General features: G+C 42.3%; 1 protein-coding gene across 2 annotated transcripts in view; it reads right to left on the bottom strand.

The window, feature by feature from the left end:
* Nucleotides 1-19,219, bottom strand: part of SLC25A43 (solute carrier family 25 member 43) — a 69,615-nt gene that overhangs the window by 34,195 nt on the left and 16,201 nt on the right. For both annotated transcript variants that reach the window (XM_074208435.1, XM_074208434.1), the window contains exons 2-3: nucleotides 18,151-18,392; nucleotides 16,762-16,934 (exon numbers count right to left, since the gene is read on the bottom strand). In XM_074208435.1, the coding sequence (XP_074064536.1) occupies nucleotides 16,762-16,934; nucleotides 18,151-18,392 (415 nt within the window). The remainder of the gene's footprint in view (nucleotides 1-16,761; nucleotides 16,935-18,150; nucleotides 18,393-19,219) is intronic.

The following is a 19,219-nucleotide window of genomic DNA, read 5'->3' as shown; positions in this document are numbered from 1 at the left end:
TTTGCTGATGAACAGGAGTATTCTATTGTGGTTCCAATTGTCCTTGATCTACTGAGCCAAGAGGTCAGTCCCCCATCCCTCAGGAACAGCTTGCCTGAAAGCACCTTTCCTTTCTTTCCCAATGACAAAGCTTCTATGTAGAGAAAAGGAAGTGTGGGCTTCCTTTTAGAAACTCAGTTTTGGGTTCAAGGTTGCCCTGTTTCTCCATTACCCTGCCGGTCTCAGAGCTGCTCGCTCTCTCTCTCTCTCTCTCGCTCTCTCTCTCTGACTGTAGCTCTCTGATTCTGTATCTGTTCTATATCTCTATGTCTTATGGCTCTCTGTCTCTGTGTGCCTCAGTGCTACTCTCTCCTGTTTATGTTTCTTTGTCTCTCCTGTTTATTGCTGTCTCTATTCTTTCAGTGTCTCTGCCTCCTTTCTATATCTCTATTTTTCTGTTCTCTGTCTCTGTCTCGTCTCTGTCTCTCTCTCTCTCTCCCTCATGAGAGCACAGGGCTGCATAACCAAATTGAAAGCTGTTCTCTAGACTCCAAGGAGGCAAGATAGTATCAACTACACAATTTGAAACCATGGTTCTAAATAAGAATAGAAGCTCCTTGATGTCAAATCAGAGCAAGAAGAGGGAGTCTGGACAAGGAAACAAGATTACCCCCCTTGGAATTCTGGGAAGTTTGCACAGAAGTTGGACTAGGGATTAAAAAAGCACACTGACGTGAAGAAGGACCACGTTGGCGTTGTTTCTATGGAGCTTGTTGCTGATGTCTCATTCAACAATTGTGTCGCGTACCAGGAGCCCAAACATGAACTGAGATGAAAATACCAGCAAGAAATGAAGACGCCACAGATGATAAATCCCATTCCTAAACTCAGAGAATTTGTACAGCTGGGACTTTCCTGGGCCAAGCTCATTCGATGGGCTATCTCGAGTCAAGTGTCCAACACGAAAGGATGAATTGCCATCTGCGAAGTGTTCGCCTTGGTCATCTATCAATGTGATCACTAGCTTTCACTGCTGCTTTCGTGGCCGAAGAGAAGGAGAAGGATTGGGCAGAAAAAAAAGCCATTCCATTTGCTCCAAGCTTAGGGCTTGACTTGGGATTTGTGTGAAAAGAAAATGGATAGAGCTATTTCCTTTTAAAGAAAGAAAAATAGTCTTTGGCGGCCCTAAGAGTTTCAGTGGGGCTGAAAACTAGGGGCTCTGTTTACCCTCCCCTGGCCAAGGCCCTTCCAAATTGGAACTTGCTCTGGCTCATTGAGCTGAGGTCACTCCCTCTCGGCTCCACTCTGGGCCTCTGCTGGTCACAGGCTTTGGGGTGCTGAAGCAGTGGTTGGGGGGGGTCTGTGCTCCTCCTCCCATCCGGGGGGCCCCATCCTGAAGCTGCCAACACAGCCTTCTACTGTGTGGCTGCCAACACAGCAAGGGCTTCCCAGAATGGTGCTCTGTTCTAACTCGACTTAGACAGTCTTGGTAACTAGCTCCTGGCCAAAAGCAGGCCCCTGCTGGCAGAGGAATTCAATTTGGAAAGTCCTCCAGCACTCAGTTGCCAGTTCCCACCCATGCACTCTGGAAGGCCACATAATATCCCTGCTTCTAGAATCAAGACAATCTGCCCTCAATTCCCACCTGTGATACTCACTTATCTGCCCCTGAGCAAGCTGCCTTACCACCCTGGCCTTGGTTTTTTTCCTTTGTTCTATATCCTTGCATGACCTTGGTCCCTTTCCCCTCCATGGGGTCTCAGTTTCTCTCACCGTAACAGGAAAGGATTGAACTCCATTGCCTCTGAGGGGCCCTGTCAACTCTAGGCTTAGGCATACCTATGGGTGATCTCACACCAGCTCTTTAGCTCTCCAGGCCTTAGTTTTTCCCTCTGTAACAGGAGGGGATTGGACTCAACTGGAGTCAACTCCAGAAGGAGGATTCTCTGAACTTTCAGGTCATTGTTCCCCCCACCCACCCAATGCACTTTCTATTTCTGTGGTTAGCTCAGCTGGAAACATCCTGCTGGCTCCTTTGGGCTCTGGGAGCAGGAGATGACAGACATGGTAGTAGTTTGCCAGTCATAACAGTTTTACAAGATAAATGGAGCACCACCAGACAATCAGAGCCTGTCTTCTACTACCACTATTGGTCTAGAAATGGCACTAAATAAAAAATGTATACAAACAAGCCTACCATGAGGTAGAATGTGCTAAGTGGTTCAAGAAAAACCCCTCTGATGGGAATTCAAAGAAGGGATGGGAGATTCAGGGAAACCTTCCTGGGGGGAAGAGGCATCTAGGCTACTATTGGTAGGATTTCAACAGGTTAAAGCATTAACCAGATTGAATGAAGGCACTAAGGTGGTCAAATATGGGGCATTTGGGGGCAAGAGGGTATCAGTCTAGAAAGTAGAACATTAGAATGACAAAAGATAGCCACCACAGGACTTCCAATGCACACCTTTACCATCAAGGGACCTACAAGTTGACTTCTCTGAGACTCAGTCTGCTCATCTGTCAAATGGAGAAAATAATACTTGCCATGCTGATGTCAATAGGCACTGATTAAGTACCAAGTAATTTATCAGGCATTGTGCTAACTCCTGGAGAAACCAAAAAAGGCAAAAGACAGTCTCAGCTCTGAAGGAGCTCACAGTTTCATAGGGAAAACACATGTAAAAACAAACTCTAGACAGAAGAAACTGGAGGTAGTCTAGGTGGAAAGTCCTGGGAAAGGCTTCCTGAAGAAGCTGGGATTCTAGCTTGAAGGAAGCCAAGAAGTGAAGATGAGGAAACAGAGTTCCAAGCATGGGCAATGGCCAGGACAAATGGCTGGAGTCAGGAAATGGAGAATGTTGTGCTGGAACAAGGGACTCTGGATCTCTGAATAAATGGAGGGAAAGAAGGTGGAAAAGCAGGAATGTCGGGGGGGGCTAGGTTGTGGGGGACTTTACAAGTTATATATAAGATTTTAAAATTTATTTCTAAAATGATAGTGAGCTACTGAAGTTTATTAAAGGTAGAGAGGATGACCTGGTTAGACTTGAGAATTATAAGGTTAATTTGACAGCTGAGTGGAGGGTAGAGTGGGGAGAGATTTGAGGCAGACAAGACTCCCCTCTTCCTTCAATCCCCAACAAGCTATTATATTAGACTAGGCAAGACCTGAAGAGGTTCTACACAAGGAGGGAGGTAGAGTCAGAGGAGAGAAGGGGGCATATTAGAAAAAGGTTAGGGAGTTCAAAAAGGCAGGAATTGACAATTGATTGGCTATGAGAGGAGTCAAGGCTGACACTTAGGTTTGCAGCCTTGGTCACTGAAAGGCTGCTTCGGAGTGCCCTCCGAAGTCAGGAGGAAGGTAGGAAGAGGGTATAGGGGGAAGATGCTGTGACAAGGTTTCTGGGAAAATCAAATGCGGTACTTTGTAAACTGTAGAGACATGGTCTAAGAAAAGTGGCCAAGCAAATGCCAATTTGAATTGGGGGATGGACTTTCCTGAGAGTTGCCACACACAAATGAATTCATAGGTTTATTCCCCCAAAACCCAAGAAAAAATCTAGCTTTAGCGTAGTGGACAAAAAAAGATGTAAATGTTTTAACTCTAGTTGTTGAAAAGATGGCGTTTTTAAAAAATAACCAATGCTCATGAAATGGATGAAGAAATGAACACGAATGAATACCTTTTAATGGCCTAATAAAGTCACTGCATGGATTGTAATCTTTGTGGGACTGAACAAAGAAGGCACTGGCTTCAAATCCTGCTTTGGGACCCCAGCTGTGTGCCCTTGGGCAGGACTCTTTCCCTACCTGGGCCTAGGCTTCCCCCTCTGTAAAATGAGTGGGTTAGACTTGACAGTCTCTGAGGTCCCTTCCAGCTTTAGATCTAGGAGCCTATGTGTAACACTGGGTGAGTTACTTTCCCACCCCCAAGCCTCAGTTTCCTTCTCTGGACCATCTGGCTTCTAAGATAACTTCCAGTTCTAGATCTAGGATCCAATGCGTGTGACCTTGGGTAAGTCACTTTCCTGCCCTGGGCCTCGGTTTCCTAATCTGTAAAATGCAGGTGTTGGACACAATTTAGTTCTATGAGATTTCTCTCAGCTTGAGATCTAGGATCCTCTGATCTTCTGAACTTGGTCAATTATGCAGCAGAAATACAAAGTGATGAAAGGTGGGGAAACTGGCTTCAGATAGTCAGGTGCTGGGGGCGGCTAGGTGGCGTAGTGGATAAAGCACCGGCCTTGGAGTCAGGAATACCTGGATTCAAATCCGGTCTCAGACATTTAATAATTACCTAGCTGTGTGGCCTTGGGCAAGCCACTTAACCCCATTTGCCTTGCAAAAAACTAAAAAAGAAAAATAGGTGCCACCCAGCAGAGCCTAAGAGGTGGCAGGTAAAAGAGACAGTTTTACCCATGAGTACCTGGGACTGTGGTGATGCTATCAACAGAAATGAGGTGTCAATCAATCAGGGATCATTTATTAAATGCCTACTATGTGCCAATCACTGTGGCAAGTACTGGGGCTTCAAAGGTAAAGCAAAAATCTTTGGTCTTAAGATCAAGAGGAGGAAGGAGTTGAAGTGTGAGCACGGTAGGTCACCTGAGTGATGTCTGAGGGCCAGTCAGACAGAGTGGAGAGAAGCTCTGAGGCTGGCAAAGAAGGCCAAGGAAGACCTTGCCTTTGCAAGAAGCATTTCCAGGGGAATGACTGGCTGGCTAAGTCCCTCTGAGAGCAGAAGCATTGAGGCTAATGTAGGACTGAGAGGAAAGAAGGGCAGGCTGGGAAAGAGGCAGCCTGTATTCTAGCCCCAACTCCATTAGCCATTCACCAGGAGTGGTTAAGTGGTCCTAGGTAGCAGCCTACTCATCTGTAAACTGGGGAGAAGAGTTCCTCCCCATCCACCTCATGGGATTTTGGCAAGGTTAAAAATGAGATAGTGTATTTGAAGCAATTTATAGATGGCAAGACACTATACCCCAAAGAGAGGGATTATTCATTCAGCAAGCTGAGCCAGGAGCTGCATCCAGTCTACACTGGGCCAGGCTGGGCATCCCCATTCATAACACACTAGGCCCTTTGTTCCTTTCTGATTCACAAAGAATTTGCTTTGTATTCAGTCAGTGGCACCACTTGGAACAGTGCCTTCAGGCCTTCATGTTTTGTCCTCAGTTCAAACATTGAGTTTGACTGCATTTAGCTTGTGAATCTTAATGTTATAATAGATAGAGCCCTGGACTTGGAGTCAGGAAGGCCTGGGTTCAAATTCAACCTCAGACACTTCTTAGCAATGTGACCTTGTGCAAGCTACTTAAAAAAACAAAACACTATCTGTCTCATTTTCTCACTCTGTAAAATGTGGGCTTAGACTCACTGACCTCTTGACTCTCTTTTAGCCCAGTTTTCATATCCTCTAAGTCAGTAAAGCAATGAGATGATGCACCTTTCACTTTTATCATATGAAACTCTGTGACCCAATATGGGTGACCACAGCTGATTTTAGACAAACCTTAGGAGCAGGCCAAGTCTGGTCCTGGCATACTGCAACCACTGTTTTCATCACCTCTTGCTGCCTCCCAGCATTCCCAGTGCTCAGACACTTAGTGACTTAGTGCTAACTGCCAGGAATATCTCCTTTGGCGTTCTATGGGGGCCAGGGTGGTGTTCTACTCTATTAACCCCCTTTGTGCTACCCTTTCCCCACCAAAAAATATCCCCAGCCCCAAACTGACCTCACTTCTAAGATTTAAACCTGGAAAGGAGGGCAGAGGCTACTTTATTCCAATCTTTTTATTTGACAGGAAACCAAGGTTTTTGCCCTAGGCCACGCAACTAGGATTAGAAGCAGAACAGCATCATGGATAGGACACTGAACCTGGAGTCATGAAGACCTGGCTTCAAATTCCTACTTGGACACTTACAGCTATGTGACTCTGGGAGAGACAACTGGAAATGTGGGGGTTGGGTTAAATGGCTTCTGATGTCCCTTACAGTTTTAGATCTAGGATCCAATGTGTGTGTGTCCTTGGGCAAGTCACTTATATTCCCAGGACCTCAGTATCCTTATCTAGCAAATGAAGGGGTCACACTAGGCCCCTTCCAACTCGAAATCCTTTGGACCCAGGCCTTCCACATTCCACTATGTCAATGCTACCTCTTTAGAGACTGAATTCCACTAGAGGTTGCTTGGTTCTCAGGGGTCAGATGTTCTGATTTGAAAAGCAGGTATCCACCAAAGGACCTAGGAAGTCCAGGCACTGGTGAGAGGCCCAGGAGGGGTTGGTTGGTATGGATGGGACGATCCTTTGGAAGCCTCTGACACTAACTACCAAGCAGGTACTGTATTCTCCTCCTCCTCTCTCCAGGGCCCACCCTGAACTGTTTTCTTCCCCTAGCTTCCGGAGAGGCTGCCAAAGGCAGGCACAGGAGCATGCGCACTTCAAGCCTCAGGCTCTTCCCTCCACAGCAGAGGTGGCTGGGGAGGGGCCAAGAGGAAGACAAAGAAGCTTGGGATCCCAAAAGCAAGGCCTATGACTATTGTAATGATTGCTTGGACCATCTCCAGCTGGGCTGGATAGGCCCTGGGTCCACTTTCCTCCCTGACTGTGGTTAGGAAACAGAAACAACAGCATGGGGAAGATGGAAAGTATTCACATGTTACCCAAGATACACTGGCCACTTCTAGCTTCAGAATTGAGAGTGACTATCTCTTCAAAGTCAGCTGCTAGAAGCTAAGGGGCTCCTGGATGATGGATCCTGAAAACTGCACACCTCAAATAGGCTACCTAAAACTACTGCCCCTAGTTCAGAACACTACCATACTGAAGTCCAAACTCTCATTTTACAGAGGGGGAAATCAAAGCCCAGGGAGGAGAAGTCATTTGTGCAGAGTCACACTTAGAATTCCAGATCTACAACGTATACCATGGAAACAAAGTAAAGAATGGCAAATCGCTTCTATGGGGGGTGGGGGGAGAGAAGTAAGATTAGGGGAAAATTTGTAAAACTCAAAATAAAAGATATAGCAAAAAAAAAAAAGAATCCTAGATCTAGACGGGAAAGGTCCTAAAAAGTCCTCTATTCCAACCCCTGCATTTTATAAAGGGAGAAACTGAGGCCCATAGAGGGGAAGTGACTTGCTCAAGGTCACAAACATAGTAAGTCAAGGTGCTGGCCTCAGGGCCTCTGATTCCCAATGTATTGCTCATTCCACTGAACTATACTGCTCTTTTTTTAAAGCTCTTTTTAGAGCCAAAAGATTCACACAGACCTCATACAACCTTTATTCTTTTAGAGCTTTTCACCTAGCTGGGAGAGACTTGAGAAACAACCTGGCCCAACTTTTGCAGATAAGGAAATCATAGCCTAGAAAAGCCAAGGTCATACAGATGTCAAGAGGAAGAACCAGGTTTCTTCTTCCTAAATCTGATGCTAGCACTCTATCCACCTCAGCCTCTCCTCAACAGAAAGCTCAAACAAGTTATGTGATATATGGCACATAATGTATGTGTAATAAATGCTTGTTGGGTTATTGAAAACTAGTTATAAAGGGCCCATCCCATCACAAGTTGAGATCTTTCTAGAAAATCACATTTTGATCCTTACTTCTTATGCATTTACATCAGCGCCATCTAGCGACCAAAAAGAGCAATGCTTCACCCAAATTTAAAAGCACTTTCTAGCTTATGGATGGTTCTTCATAACTCATAGATTTGAAATCAGAAGGGATCTTTGGTGTTATCTAATCAAAACCCTAAACTGGTCAGTAAAGGAAAGTAAGACCCAGGAAAGTTAAATTACTTTCCCTTAAGCTGGCTTCTTAGGTTTCCCCTATACAATAGTCTATCTCTAAACCCTTTATGATTCTCCTGCCATGGATTAAAACATTCCTCCTCACCTCAGTCTTGGGGACTTCCCTCTGCACAGGATCTTTCCTGATTCCCCATGTCTATAGCTTTTTTTCCCCCTCCAAAAAATATTTTGCATTGCTCTGAAATGCTTCTATATATACTTACTCGAATACCTATTATATATACTTGGTGAATTAGTATTGATGTGTTAAAAGATTTTTAAGTAAAAGCTCTGAATTGAAAAAAAAATACTTTTGAGAGGTAGCTAGGTGGCATAGTGGATAGAGGACTGTCTCTGGAGTCCAGAGGACCTGAGTTCAAATCTGAACTCAAACACTTGATACCTACTATCTGTGTGACCTTGGGCAAGTCACTTAACACCATTCCCCCCCCAAAAAAAAGAAAACAAAGAAAAGGAAAAAAATACTTTCTAAGGTCACACAGATAGTGATGGGGTCACAGAGATTTGCCTCCAAACTTGAAGCTATTATTATGTAAATGTATTAGATTCATCAACCATCTAGAATAAGGTCTTGACTAATGTCCTAAAAATCTCTTGTCTGTACAGGAGACATTTCTATTCATTATGTCAAAAACAATTTTCTGGACAGGGAATTCCTTCTACCAAGATAGGTTGGCATCTTCTCTGCAACTTCTGGTCTTAGTTGCCTAGAGCAGAGGTGTTAAGCTCATGGCATCAGAACACTCCCAAGTTCATCCAGTACCAGATTAAAATGTAACTGGGCAATATTTAACCAAATAAATAAAAATACAAAAAAACACAGATAACATTCTTTCATGGTCTTCTAAGTCAAGAAGCAGCCCACAGGAATCCTTAGATTGAGTTTAGTGGCCCCTATTTCGATCTGAGTTGGACATCATTGACCTAGGACACTAAGAAGTTAGGTGGTCAGCTAGGTGGCGCAGTGGATAGAGCACTGGCCCTGGAGTCAGGAAGACCTGAGGTTGCTTCAGACACTTAACAACTGCCTAGCAGGTTACTTAACTCCATTGCCTTAAATAAATTTTAAAAAAAGATGATTTGCACAATATCATATGGTCAATATGAATAAGAATTGGGACTTGAATCCAGGTCTCCCAATTCCTAGGCCAGCTCCTAATTTACTATACCAAGATTAACAGTCTAGCAAGACTCAATAAGAGTCAAGGTCTATATTGTTCCTATTTAGGGGTGGCTAGGTGGCGTAGTGGATAAAGCACTGGCCCTGGGTTCAAATCCGGTCTCAGACAGTTAATAATTACCTAGCTGTGTGGCCTTGGGCAAGCCACTTAACCCCATTTGTCTTGCAAAAAACCCCCTAAAAATAACAAAATATATTGTTCCTATTCATATTTGATGATATCATATTCTGTGGGTACAGTGGAATTCTTCCTTGGGTATAAATAAGTTGTAATGGAGAGATTTAAAGCACTATCATACTTTAGCATTTATTTGAATATATCTTTACTTTTTTTTACATTCTTTATAAATAACCCCCTTCCCAGGAGTGAAGAAATAATAATAATAATAATGCTAGCAGTAAAATAGGAGCTTAACAGAGCCAAAAGGTCATCATCCATATTACTAACAACTTTAGGTGATGATCAGCTTTGATGCACTTGTTCATTTCGGTAGTACAATAATAAGACAATTCTAAAAGATTTATAACAGAAAATACCATCCATATCCAAAGAAGGAACTGTGGAGTTTGAATGAAGATCAAAGTTTACAATATCCAATTTTTAAAATTTGTCTAAGGTATTATGTTATTTTTTCTCTCTAATATTTTTTCTGTTTTGATTTGATTCTTCTTTTACAACATGATTGATATGGATCTATGTTTAGCATGGTTATACATGTACAACCTATATTAGATTGCTTTCTGTCAGGGGAAAGGGGGGGAGAAGGGAAGAAGGGGAAAAATGTAAAACTCAAAACCTCAAAAAATGATTGTTACCCAAAGAGTCCAGCTACTGGGATAAAAACTCTCTCTTCAATAAAAACTGTTGGGAAAACTGGAAGTTAGTATGGAAGAAACTTGGATTAGACCAACACCTCACACTCTATACCAAGGTAAGATCAAAATGGATACAGGATTTAGACATAAAAAACAATATTATAAGCAAACTGGGAGATCAAGGAGTAGTTTACCTGTCAGATCTATGGAAAGGGAAGCAGTTTATGATCAAGGAAGAGATGGAGAACATCATTAAAAATAAACTAGATAATTTTGACTACATTAAATTAAAAAGCTTTTGCACAGTCAAAACCACTGCAACCAAGATCAAAAGAAATGTAGTAAATTGGGAAAACAATCTTTACAACTAATGTTTCTGACAAAGGACTCATTTCTAAAATATAAAGAGAACTGAGTCAAACTTTTAAAAAGACAAGCCATTCCCCAATTGACAAATGGTCAAGGGATATGCAGAGGCAATTTACAGATGAGGAAATCAAAGCAATCCATAGTCATATGAAAAATTGGTCTAAATCACTAAATATTAGAGAAATGCAAATTAAAGCATCTTTGAGGTAGCACTTCATACCTCTCAGATTGGCCAATATGACCAGAAAGAACAATGATCAATTTTGGAAGGGGTATGGGAAATCTGGGACACTAATGCATTGTTGGTGGAGCTGTGAATTCATCCAACCTTTCTGTACAGCAACTTGGAATTACACCCAAAGGGCAACAAAAATGTGTATACCCTTTGATTCAGCAATAGAGATGATGAAAAAGGGTAAAAACATCACGTACAAAAATATTCATAGCAGCCCTGTCTGTGGTGGCAAAGAATTGGAAATTGAGTGAATGTCCATGAGTTGTGGAATGGCTGAACAAATTGTGGTATATGTATGTCATGGAACACTATTGTTTAATTAGAAACCAGGAGGGATAGAAATTCAGGGAAGCCTGGAGGAATTTGCATGAACTGATGCTGAGCAAGATGAGCAGAACCAGAAAAACATTGTACACCCTAACACCAACATGGGGGTGATGATCAACCTTGATGAACTTGCTCATTCCATCAGTGCAACAATCAGGCACAATTTTGGGGTATCTGAGATGGAGAATGCCATCTGTATCCAGATAAAGAACTGTGGAGTTTGAACAAAGACCAAAGACTATTACCTTTAATTTAAAAAAAGTTATCTTATTATGTAATTTTGCTATCTCTTATACTTTATGTTTCTTCCTTAAGGATATGATTTCTCTCTCATCACAGTCAACTTAGATCAATGTATGCCATGGAAATAATGTAAAAACTAACAGACTGCCTTTTGTGGGGGGTGGGGGAGGGAAGCAAGATTAAGGGGGAAATTGTAAAATTCAAAATAAATAAAATATTTAAAAAAAAATGATTGTTGAAAAGTATCATTACTTAAAACTGGAAATATAAATAAATAAAATCCCCCCTCCCCCAATCAATCAATGGAAAAATAGGAGCTTAAGGTTTGCAAAGTATTTTATAAATATTATTTCATTGTATCCTTACATTATTCTGGGAGGAAGTGCTCTTATTATCTACATTTTACAAATGAGGAAACTCAGGCAAACAAAGACTAAGTGACTTGCTCAAGGTCAACACAGCTAATTGTGTGAGGCAGGATCTGAACTCAAGTCTTCCTTATTCCAAGTTCTGCATTCTATCCAATGTACCCTCTAGAAACTAGTACTTCTTTATTTCAACAATAAGACAGTGTATATAAATAAGGTAGTAACCTAGAGGATGTTAAGACTTACTCTTTTGGAGGAATGGCTAAACAAATTATAATCCATAATGTAATGAACTATTATTGAGCTCTAAAAAATAATGACTATAAAAAATTGAGAAGCATTGAGAGATTTATATAAACTGATGCAGAGTGAAGTCAGCAGGACCAGCAAAGAAATATACACAATAACTACAAGAATGTCAATGGAAAGGACAAGGACCAAACAAGTGAAACTGAATGCTAGGAAATAGTATTGACCAAATTGGGTTCTGTAAATCTTATGGGAATACCCTTCTCTCCCTTCTTTGCAGAAGTGGAGGGCTATGGGTAAGAAACAGTTTAGATATCTTTGATGTGTTGATTAATTTTACTCAATTTTTTCCCCTCTCTTTTTTATCTTTTGTTATAAGACATAGTTATCCGTGAGAGGGAAGAGGATTACCCCCATGAAATTAGATGATAACTCCTTGAAATCTCCCTGTTGCTCCCTAGAAAGCTTCAGATCTCTTTTGCCCTCTCACCCTTCTGATGTGAGGCTGCATGGATCTGAAAACGAAAGCCATCTCATTTAGTGTTATTCTGCTGTCCCCCAAATGCAGGAAACTGGGGAGGGGAAAGGGGAATGATAACAACCTGGATCAATCAGTCTGAAGGAGTTCAGTCAATCAATAAACATTGGCTAAAGCCCCTACTGCTGGGTCAGTCCTGGGGATACAAAAGGAAGCAAAAGACAATCTTTGCTCTTGAGATGTTAACAATCTAATGGGGAAGACCATGTGCAAACAAATCTAAACAAAGTTATAGACAAGATAACTAGGAAATGATTAGCAGAGGGAAGAAATTAGAATTAAGAGGGGTTGGGGAAGGCTTCCAATAAAAGAAGGGAATTTAATTAGGAATGAAGATGATGACAAAATGGTTAAATCCCTCAGAAAGACTATATGGATAAATGCAATTTTCTCCCCACTTAACAAACATTTCCTGAGAGTTAACGCCCACACTAGACAAATAGTAAAACTATTTGGAACAGAATTGACAGGATTGAACAAAAACTGTAATAATATAATACCTCACTTTCCTTTTGTTCTTAAAAAAGGAAAAGAAAAAGAAAAGAAAAAGGAGCAGGTTGGTCTCCAGGCTGCCATTTGCTGCTGTGGGCTAAGATAAGCACCTTCCAGGAAGTTAGCAGCTGGACCTTGTCACATCAGTTGACAGTCTACTCCAGCAGATGTTATCTTCCATAGACAATGACTCCCCAAAGGCTGCTGGGTATTCTCTGAGTCAAGTGGCCTCACAGCTGAAGAAACAGAGCAGGTGGAAGTGGGGGGGGGGGGTAAGAAGGGAAAGGATAGAAATAATCTTATGGAAAGGGATTCCCAATCCAGATGACCCTCCAGGATATCTGGAAGAAGAGAGGACACCTGCTGGCTTCCCACTGCCTCCTCTCTTTTGCTATTAGCTTTTCTACTGGGTGGAGGATAATCTGACCTCAGTTGTGATTTCAGAAAATGTGTTCCAGGTGTGTCCTTTCCCACTCTAAAGAGACTTAGAGGCCATCCATGGAGACCTGGACTATTGTAGCCTTTAAAAACAAGCAATCAAACAAAGTAGAACTCACAAAACAAATGAATAAATAATGGTATTACTGAGAACTTTGCCATGTGGATTTTTGTTTCTTTAAGTATCAAGAGAAGTATCGAGGTTATTAGTCAACATTTAGTTATCAGTCAACCTACTACGTACTAGGGATGCAAAGAAAGGCACAAGACAGTTCCTGTTCTAGAGGAACTCACTCTAAACATGCAAACTACATATAAATTAGATACCTTATATCTATCTAGATATAGATATATAATACATACATATGTATTTTATACATATATAGTTGTATAATATACAGATATCTATATGACAAATTGAAGATAATCAATAGAAGGAAAGCAATAGAACTAAGAGAGATTGAGGAAGTCTTCCCACAGAAAGAAGGATTTAGCAGGGACTTGAGGGAATCCAGAAGCCAAAGAATAGGGAGCACATTATAAGCCCAGGGAATAGTCAGGGGAAAGGCCCAGTCAAGAGATGGACTGTCCAGTGTGAGGAATGGTCCGGAGGCCAGTGTCACTGAATGGCAGAGTTCTAATGGGGGAGTAATATAATATATAGGAGACTGAGAAGGTGGGGAATGGGAGCAGGCTGGGGAGGATGACAGTCCAGGTGGGAGGCCTGCCCTATGGAGAAAAGAGAAAAATATTGTGAAGGTAGAATTGATGGGATTTAGTAACAGATTGGATATAGGGGTGAGAGAGAGTGAGGAATCAGGAGTGATACCTTGGTTAAAAGCCCAGGAATATGGCAGTACTCTTGACAATAATAGGAAGTTTGAAGTAGGAGAGATTGGTGGAAGGGATGAGACAATGTGTTTGGTTTTTGGACATGATGAATTTAAGATGTTTATGGGTCATCAGATCTGAGATATCCAACCAGGTGGCTGGAGATTCCAGACTCAGCAGAGAAGGATGAAAAATTAGATTTGAAAACTATCTACATAGAGATGATAATTGAATCCAAGGAAACTGATGTCATCACCATGAGAAACAGTATAAAAGGAGAAGAAAAGAGGGCCCAGGACAGAGCTCTGGGGAACACCCACTGTTTTGGGGTGTGAATTAGATGGAGATTCAGCAAAGGAGACTGAGGAGACCGGTCAGGTAAATAAGAAGAGAACCAAGGCATAATAAAGCCACAAAAACGCAGAGAGAAGACAGGATCATGTATAAGAGGGTAATCAACAGTGTCCAAGATCATAGGTAGAGGAATCAAGAAGGATGAGGTAACTTCAAAGAGGGAAGTGTTGATTCAATGATGAGATAAGAAGTTGGACCATATCGAAGAAAAGATTTTGAGGAAAGTAAGAGAGAAAGGCTAGTAGATAGAGAACCATTTTTAGGAAGGCCTGGATTTGAGTCCTGTCTGCCACATACTGGTTGTATTCTATCTCCCCACTTCCCCCACCCCCCTTCTCTCCCAGTGTCCTGGTAAAACTCTTTAAGACCCTAAGTTGCAAATTGGTATTGCCCGAATTGTAAAGGAAGTTTCGTTGCTCAGCAGTTCCCCTTCCCAAATAATAACAGTTCCCATTTAGCTAATTTAGCTCAACCTCAGGACCCCAAAGTAAACATCAACAACGGGAAACTGAGGCAAAATATCTGTAGCTATGGTAGGACTTTCCCATGACCCCAGTTCTAAATTTCTCTCAGCTAGTACTTAATAACTTTACCAATCTGCAAATGCAATAGTCTGTTTCTGACCACTATGGAAACTCAAACTTTCAAAGCAAGTACATTAGGAAATGAAGATTCATATTCCTAATTTGGTTTACACTTTTTGGAGACCTCTACTGGAGTTATCCTCTGCTGTCCACTGGCCTTCTCCAAGGCTAGATCAAGAGAGTGCCACATATGCTAGGCCTTGCCAAACTGGGAAGGATCAGAGATTTGAGAGCTGAAAGGGTGGCTTACTCTAACCTGGATGAGAAGGGTGGGGGGGGGGGGCATGGGAACCCAAGGTTATAGACAGGATCCTAGAGCTGGAAGGTCCCTCAGAGGTCAGTGATCACAACCCCCTCATTTTACAGAGAAGAAAAATAATTTTAACAATAATTATGGTGATGATAATAACCCCATGAGGTAGGATCTATGATTATATCTATCTTATAGATGAGAAAACTGAGAGAAGTTAAGAAATGTGCTGAAATTTATATGGCTACTAAGTGTCTGAGGTAGGATCTAAACTCAGGACTTCCTGACTCCAGGTCCAACACTCTATCGATTCCATTAATTAAGGTGACTTGTCCAAGGTCACATACATAATGTTCTAGACTTAAACCTGAAAGATACTCCCTATTTTACAGAGGAGGAAACTGAGACACAAGGAAAGGAAGGGAATAGCAACTTGATCTAGAGCTGGAAGGGCCCTCTGAGGTTACTGAGTCTTTCCTTGTCATTTTACAGAAGCTGAAACAGGTTCAGGAAGTGGAAGGAATTTGTTTAAGGTCTCTCAGGTAGCAAGCTGCCAAATTAGGATTAAAACTCAGGATCTGATTTCAAATCTTCTCCTTTATATGTTGCATCCTTGGGTATAGGCTGACAAGGACCCTATGTCTGTTGTCTAAGGCCCAGTCTAGCTATGTGGGGAAGGCCTCACCACCAGAAAGTTGACAACAGGATGATGAATTTGGGGGGCCACGATGACATTAGGTAGTTCAATCAATGAGGTTAATGGGGTAACAAGTTTGAGGACTGCCATTGCATTCTGGAGGGCACTTCTTCCCTAGGTGGTAGCAACAGTCCTGTATCTCCATTGGCTTCTCCCCCTTCACCAGCTCATGAACCTCATGATGTCTGGAAGCCTATTCCTCCTGCCTCCTGATGGCCCCACCTCAGATTGTGAAGTAGGCCAAGAAGGAGGGAGACTGATGGTTATATGTGATTTAGGCAAGATGTTTTTGATCTGTCCTGACCTCTTTTACTTTAGGCCAATGACTCAATCGAGAACCCTTTCTGCCAGCCTGTCCCTTGTAGACCTGAAGCTCTTCACCTTTTTTTGAGACTTGAATCCATCTGGCAATGCCTATAGAATCCTTCTCAGAATAATGTTTTTGAAGGCATAAAATATGTAGGCTTACACAATTAAAGTACAGACTACAGTTGGGAATATTGCAATCATGCTCAATCTAGCAATGGGTCCAATAATTACGTTCACATTTGAAGGGACACTAAATTTCAGTTTGAGGTTAATGAAAATAAAGATGTCATATTTTCCCATCTAAGTTCAGAGACCCTCAAAATCTATTCAAGAATGACAGAGTAAGAAACACTTTGGCACAGAGAATGTATTAAAAATGTAAGGAGGTCAGGGGCGGCTAGGTGGCACAGTGGATACAGCACCGGCCCTGGAGTCAGGAGTACCTGAGTTCAAATCCGACCTCAGACACTTAATAATTACATAGCTGTGTGGCCTTGGACAAGCCACTTAACCCCATTGCCTTGCAAAAATAATGTAAGGAGGTCCTCACAAAGAAAGGAGCCCATTTGGACCCAAGTTGCTTTGAAATCATTAGGATTAACACTAGATCTTAGAGGAACTCAGAAGCCAGCATCTTCAGGGGGCCTAATATTGCCCAAAGAGACTCCCCACCCCCAACCCCTTTACCTGCATCTTCCTCTTCACTGTATCAAAAGGATAGGAAACTGTTTGAGTAACCCCGGCAGCAAGGCAGCTGTTGGCAAAGTTCTGGAGTGGGGAAAACCGATCTCGGGGCCCATTCCAGATGTTATTCAGGTTCACATAAACTAGGAAAGAGCCAGCAGAGAATGGCAGAGCACCTAGATGGTAAGGTCAGGGAGAGAGGCAGATGAGCTGATGGACAAACAAAAAAAGATTTAAAGATAAAAAAAAGGTAAAGGAGCAATGCTCTGGGGGAGGAAGGTGGAATAGGATTCATATTAGACCCCTGAAAAACTACAGAGAAAAATAACCAATCTACTTTAGCTAAGGATTGTCCATACTTCAGACAATCAGTCTCATCTGAAGTTTACAGCCTCTTAAAATGAGGATGTGGATACATGCTTCCACAATGGCCCAGAGAGGCCTAAATCTTGATATTAGAAAGTGAATTCACCAGATGATGGATCTAGGGCTAGAAGGGACCTCAGGGGCTATCCAAGCTAAGCCATTCATTTTACAGAGAGGGAAACTAAGGCCCCAGAGGTGAAGTCAATTAGTATTAGCTCATATTTCTATTTTATATGGGGCTTTAAGATTTGCCAAGTGCTACACATATATTTATTTGGCTCTTACAACAATCCTTTGGGAGAAGTATTATTAATTGATTCCATTTTGCACACAGGGACACGGGTTGAGAGATTTGACTCAGAGCTAGTCTGTATGAGACTGGATTTGAATTGTGGTGTCCCCAACTCTAAGCCCAGTGATCCATCTACTGTTTCACCAACGGACCACACAGGATCCTAGACTGAGAAGGAATCTCAGAGGCCATTTTACAAATGAGGTAACTGAGGCCTTGGGAGGTTATGTGACTTGTCTAAGGTCACACAAGTAATAAGAGAATTTGAACACAGGCCCCCTGACTCCAGAGACAGTGGTCTTAACCCCCCCCCCCACTGCACCCTGCTACCTCCACAATGCTATGGAATGACAGAAGGTACCTTACAGATCATTTAATCATTTTTATAGTTTATGGGAAACTGAGACCTAGAGATCCTTCTCTGCCCAAGGTCACATAACTAATTAGTGGTAGAGCTAGGATTAAAAAACAATGCTCTTGGGGTGGCTAGGTGGAACAGTGGATAAAGCACCGGCCCTGGAGTCAGGAGTACATGGGTTCAAATCCGGTCTCAGACACCTAGCTGTGTAGCCTTGGGCAAGCCACTTAATCCCATTTGCCTTGTAAAAACCTAAAAAAACAAAAAAAACCCCAACAAAACACAATGCTCTGGTGTTCTTTCCTCTATAAAATACTATTTCCTGATGGGCCTTCTGCATAATAACATGAGTCTAAAATTTTCTCTTCCAGCTTACCTATAACAGTGAGGGAAAATCCTCGGTAAAGGGCCAGAAAGCCTTCCTGGTGATAAATAGTACAGAAGGCATGGAAAATTCCTGTGTAGGATGGTTTCAGCAGGTTCTGCATAATCAACCGGGTTTTGATGACATCAGTTGGGTAGGTGACAGTGGTGGCCACCATGCCAGCAAGGCTTCCAGCCATGATTGCACTCCACTGGGAAACATAACCCAGATCATCCATGAACAGCAGTATGAACCTACAATGGCAAGACAAGCAATGTTCAAACACTCTCTACTTTGGGAACCTCAATGGAAAGAACTTTGAACAGATAAGAGGGCAAGATAAACAGATGCCAGGATTAGGAATTACTGATAAATCACAGATCTAGGGCTAGAAGGGCCCTCAAAGGCCACTGAGTTCAACCTTGTCATTTGCAAAGGGGAAAACTAAGGCTCAGGAGGGGGAAGGAACTTGTCATACCTAGGATCCTAGATCTAGACCTGGGAGGGACTTTGGAGGCCACTGAGTTCCACCCCCTCAAATTTTACATAGGATGAGAAAACTAAGACCCAGGCAGGCGAAGGGACTTGCTCAAAGGCACAAAGATTACTACAACAACAATAATAACCTACTTTCAATGCCATATGGTAAGCATAGAGGTGACTCTGGATTCAGGAAATTTTCAAAAGCAGGGGACAAATTTTATCAGTCTCTCTTGGTCCACCTTAGTTCATGCTGGCCTACATTCACTGACAGGTGGCTTGCAAGGTGACAGATTCCTCCTCCCAGCAAACCTTTTCATGTAAAAGGGATATAAGCTCTCAAGATACAAGGAGCACCAAAGGACCACAGTGACCACATTACAGACACTCAGAGCACTGAAGGAAGAGTTGTATCAACCTGCATTTGATAACACAGAATCATAGGCTTAGGTCCTAGGCTACCAGATCTGGAGCTGGTAGGGTCCTAAGAGACCTAAATCTAGTCTAACTCCTCCATTTTACAGAAAGGAAAACTGAGAATTGAGCGGGGGAAAAGACTTGTCCAAGGTCACTTGGATCCTGTATCTAGAGCTGGAAGGGC

The sequence above is a fragment of the Macrotis lagotis genome, chromosome X (genome assembly GCF_037893015.1).
Source record: "Macrotis lagotis isolate mMagLag1 chromosome X, bilby.v1.9.chrom.fasta, whole genome shotgun sequence".
In the NCBI taxonomy this organism is placed as follows: Eukaryota; Metazoa; Chordata; class Mammalia; order Peramelemorphia; family Peramelidae; genus Macrotis; species Macrotis lagotis.
This window is presented reverse-complemented; position numbering and strand designations above follow the sequence as displayed.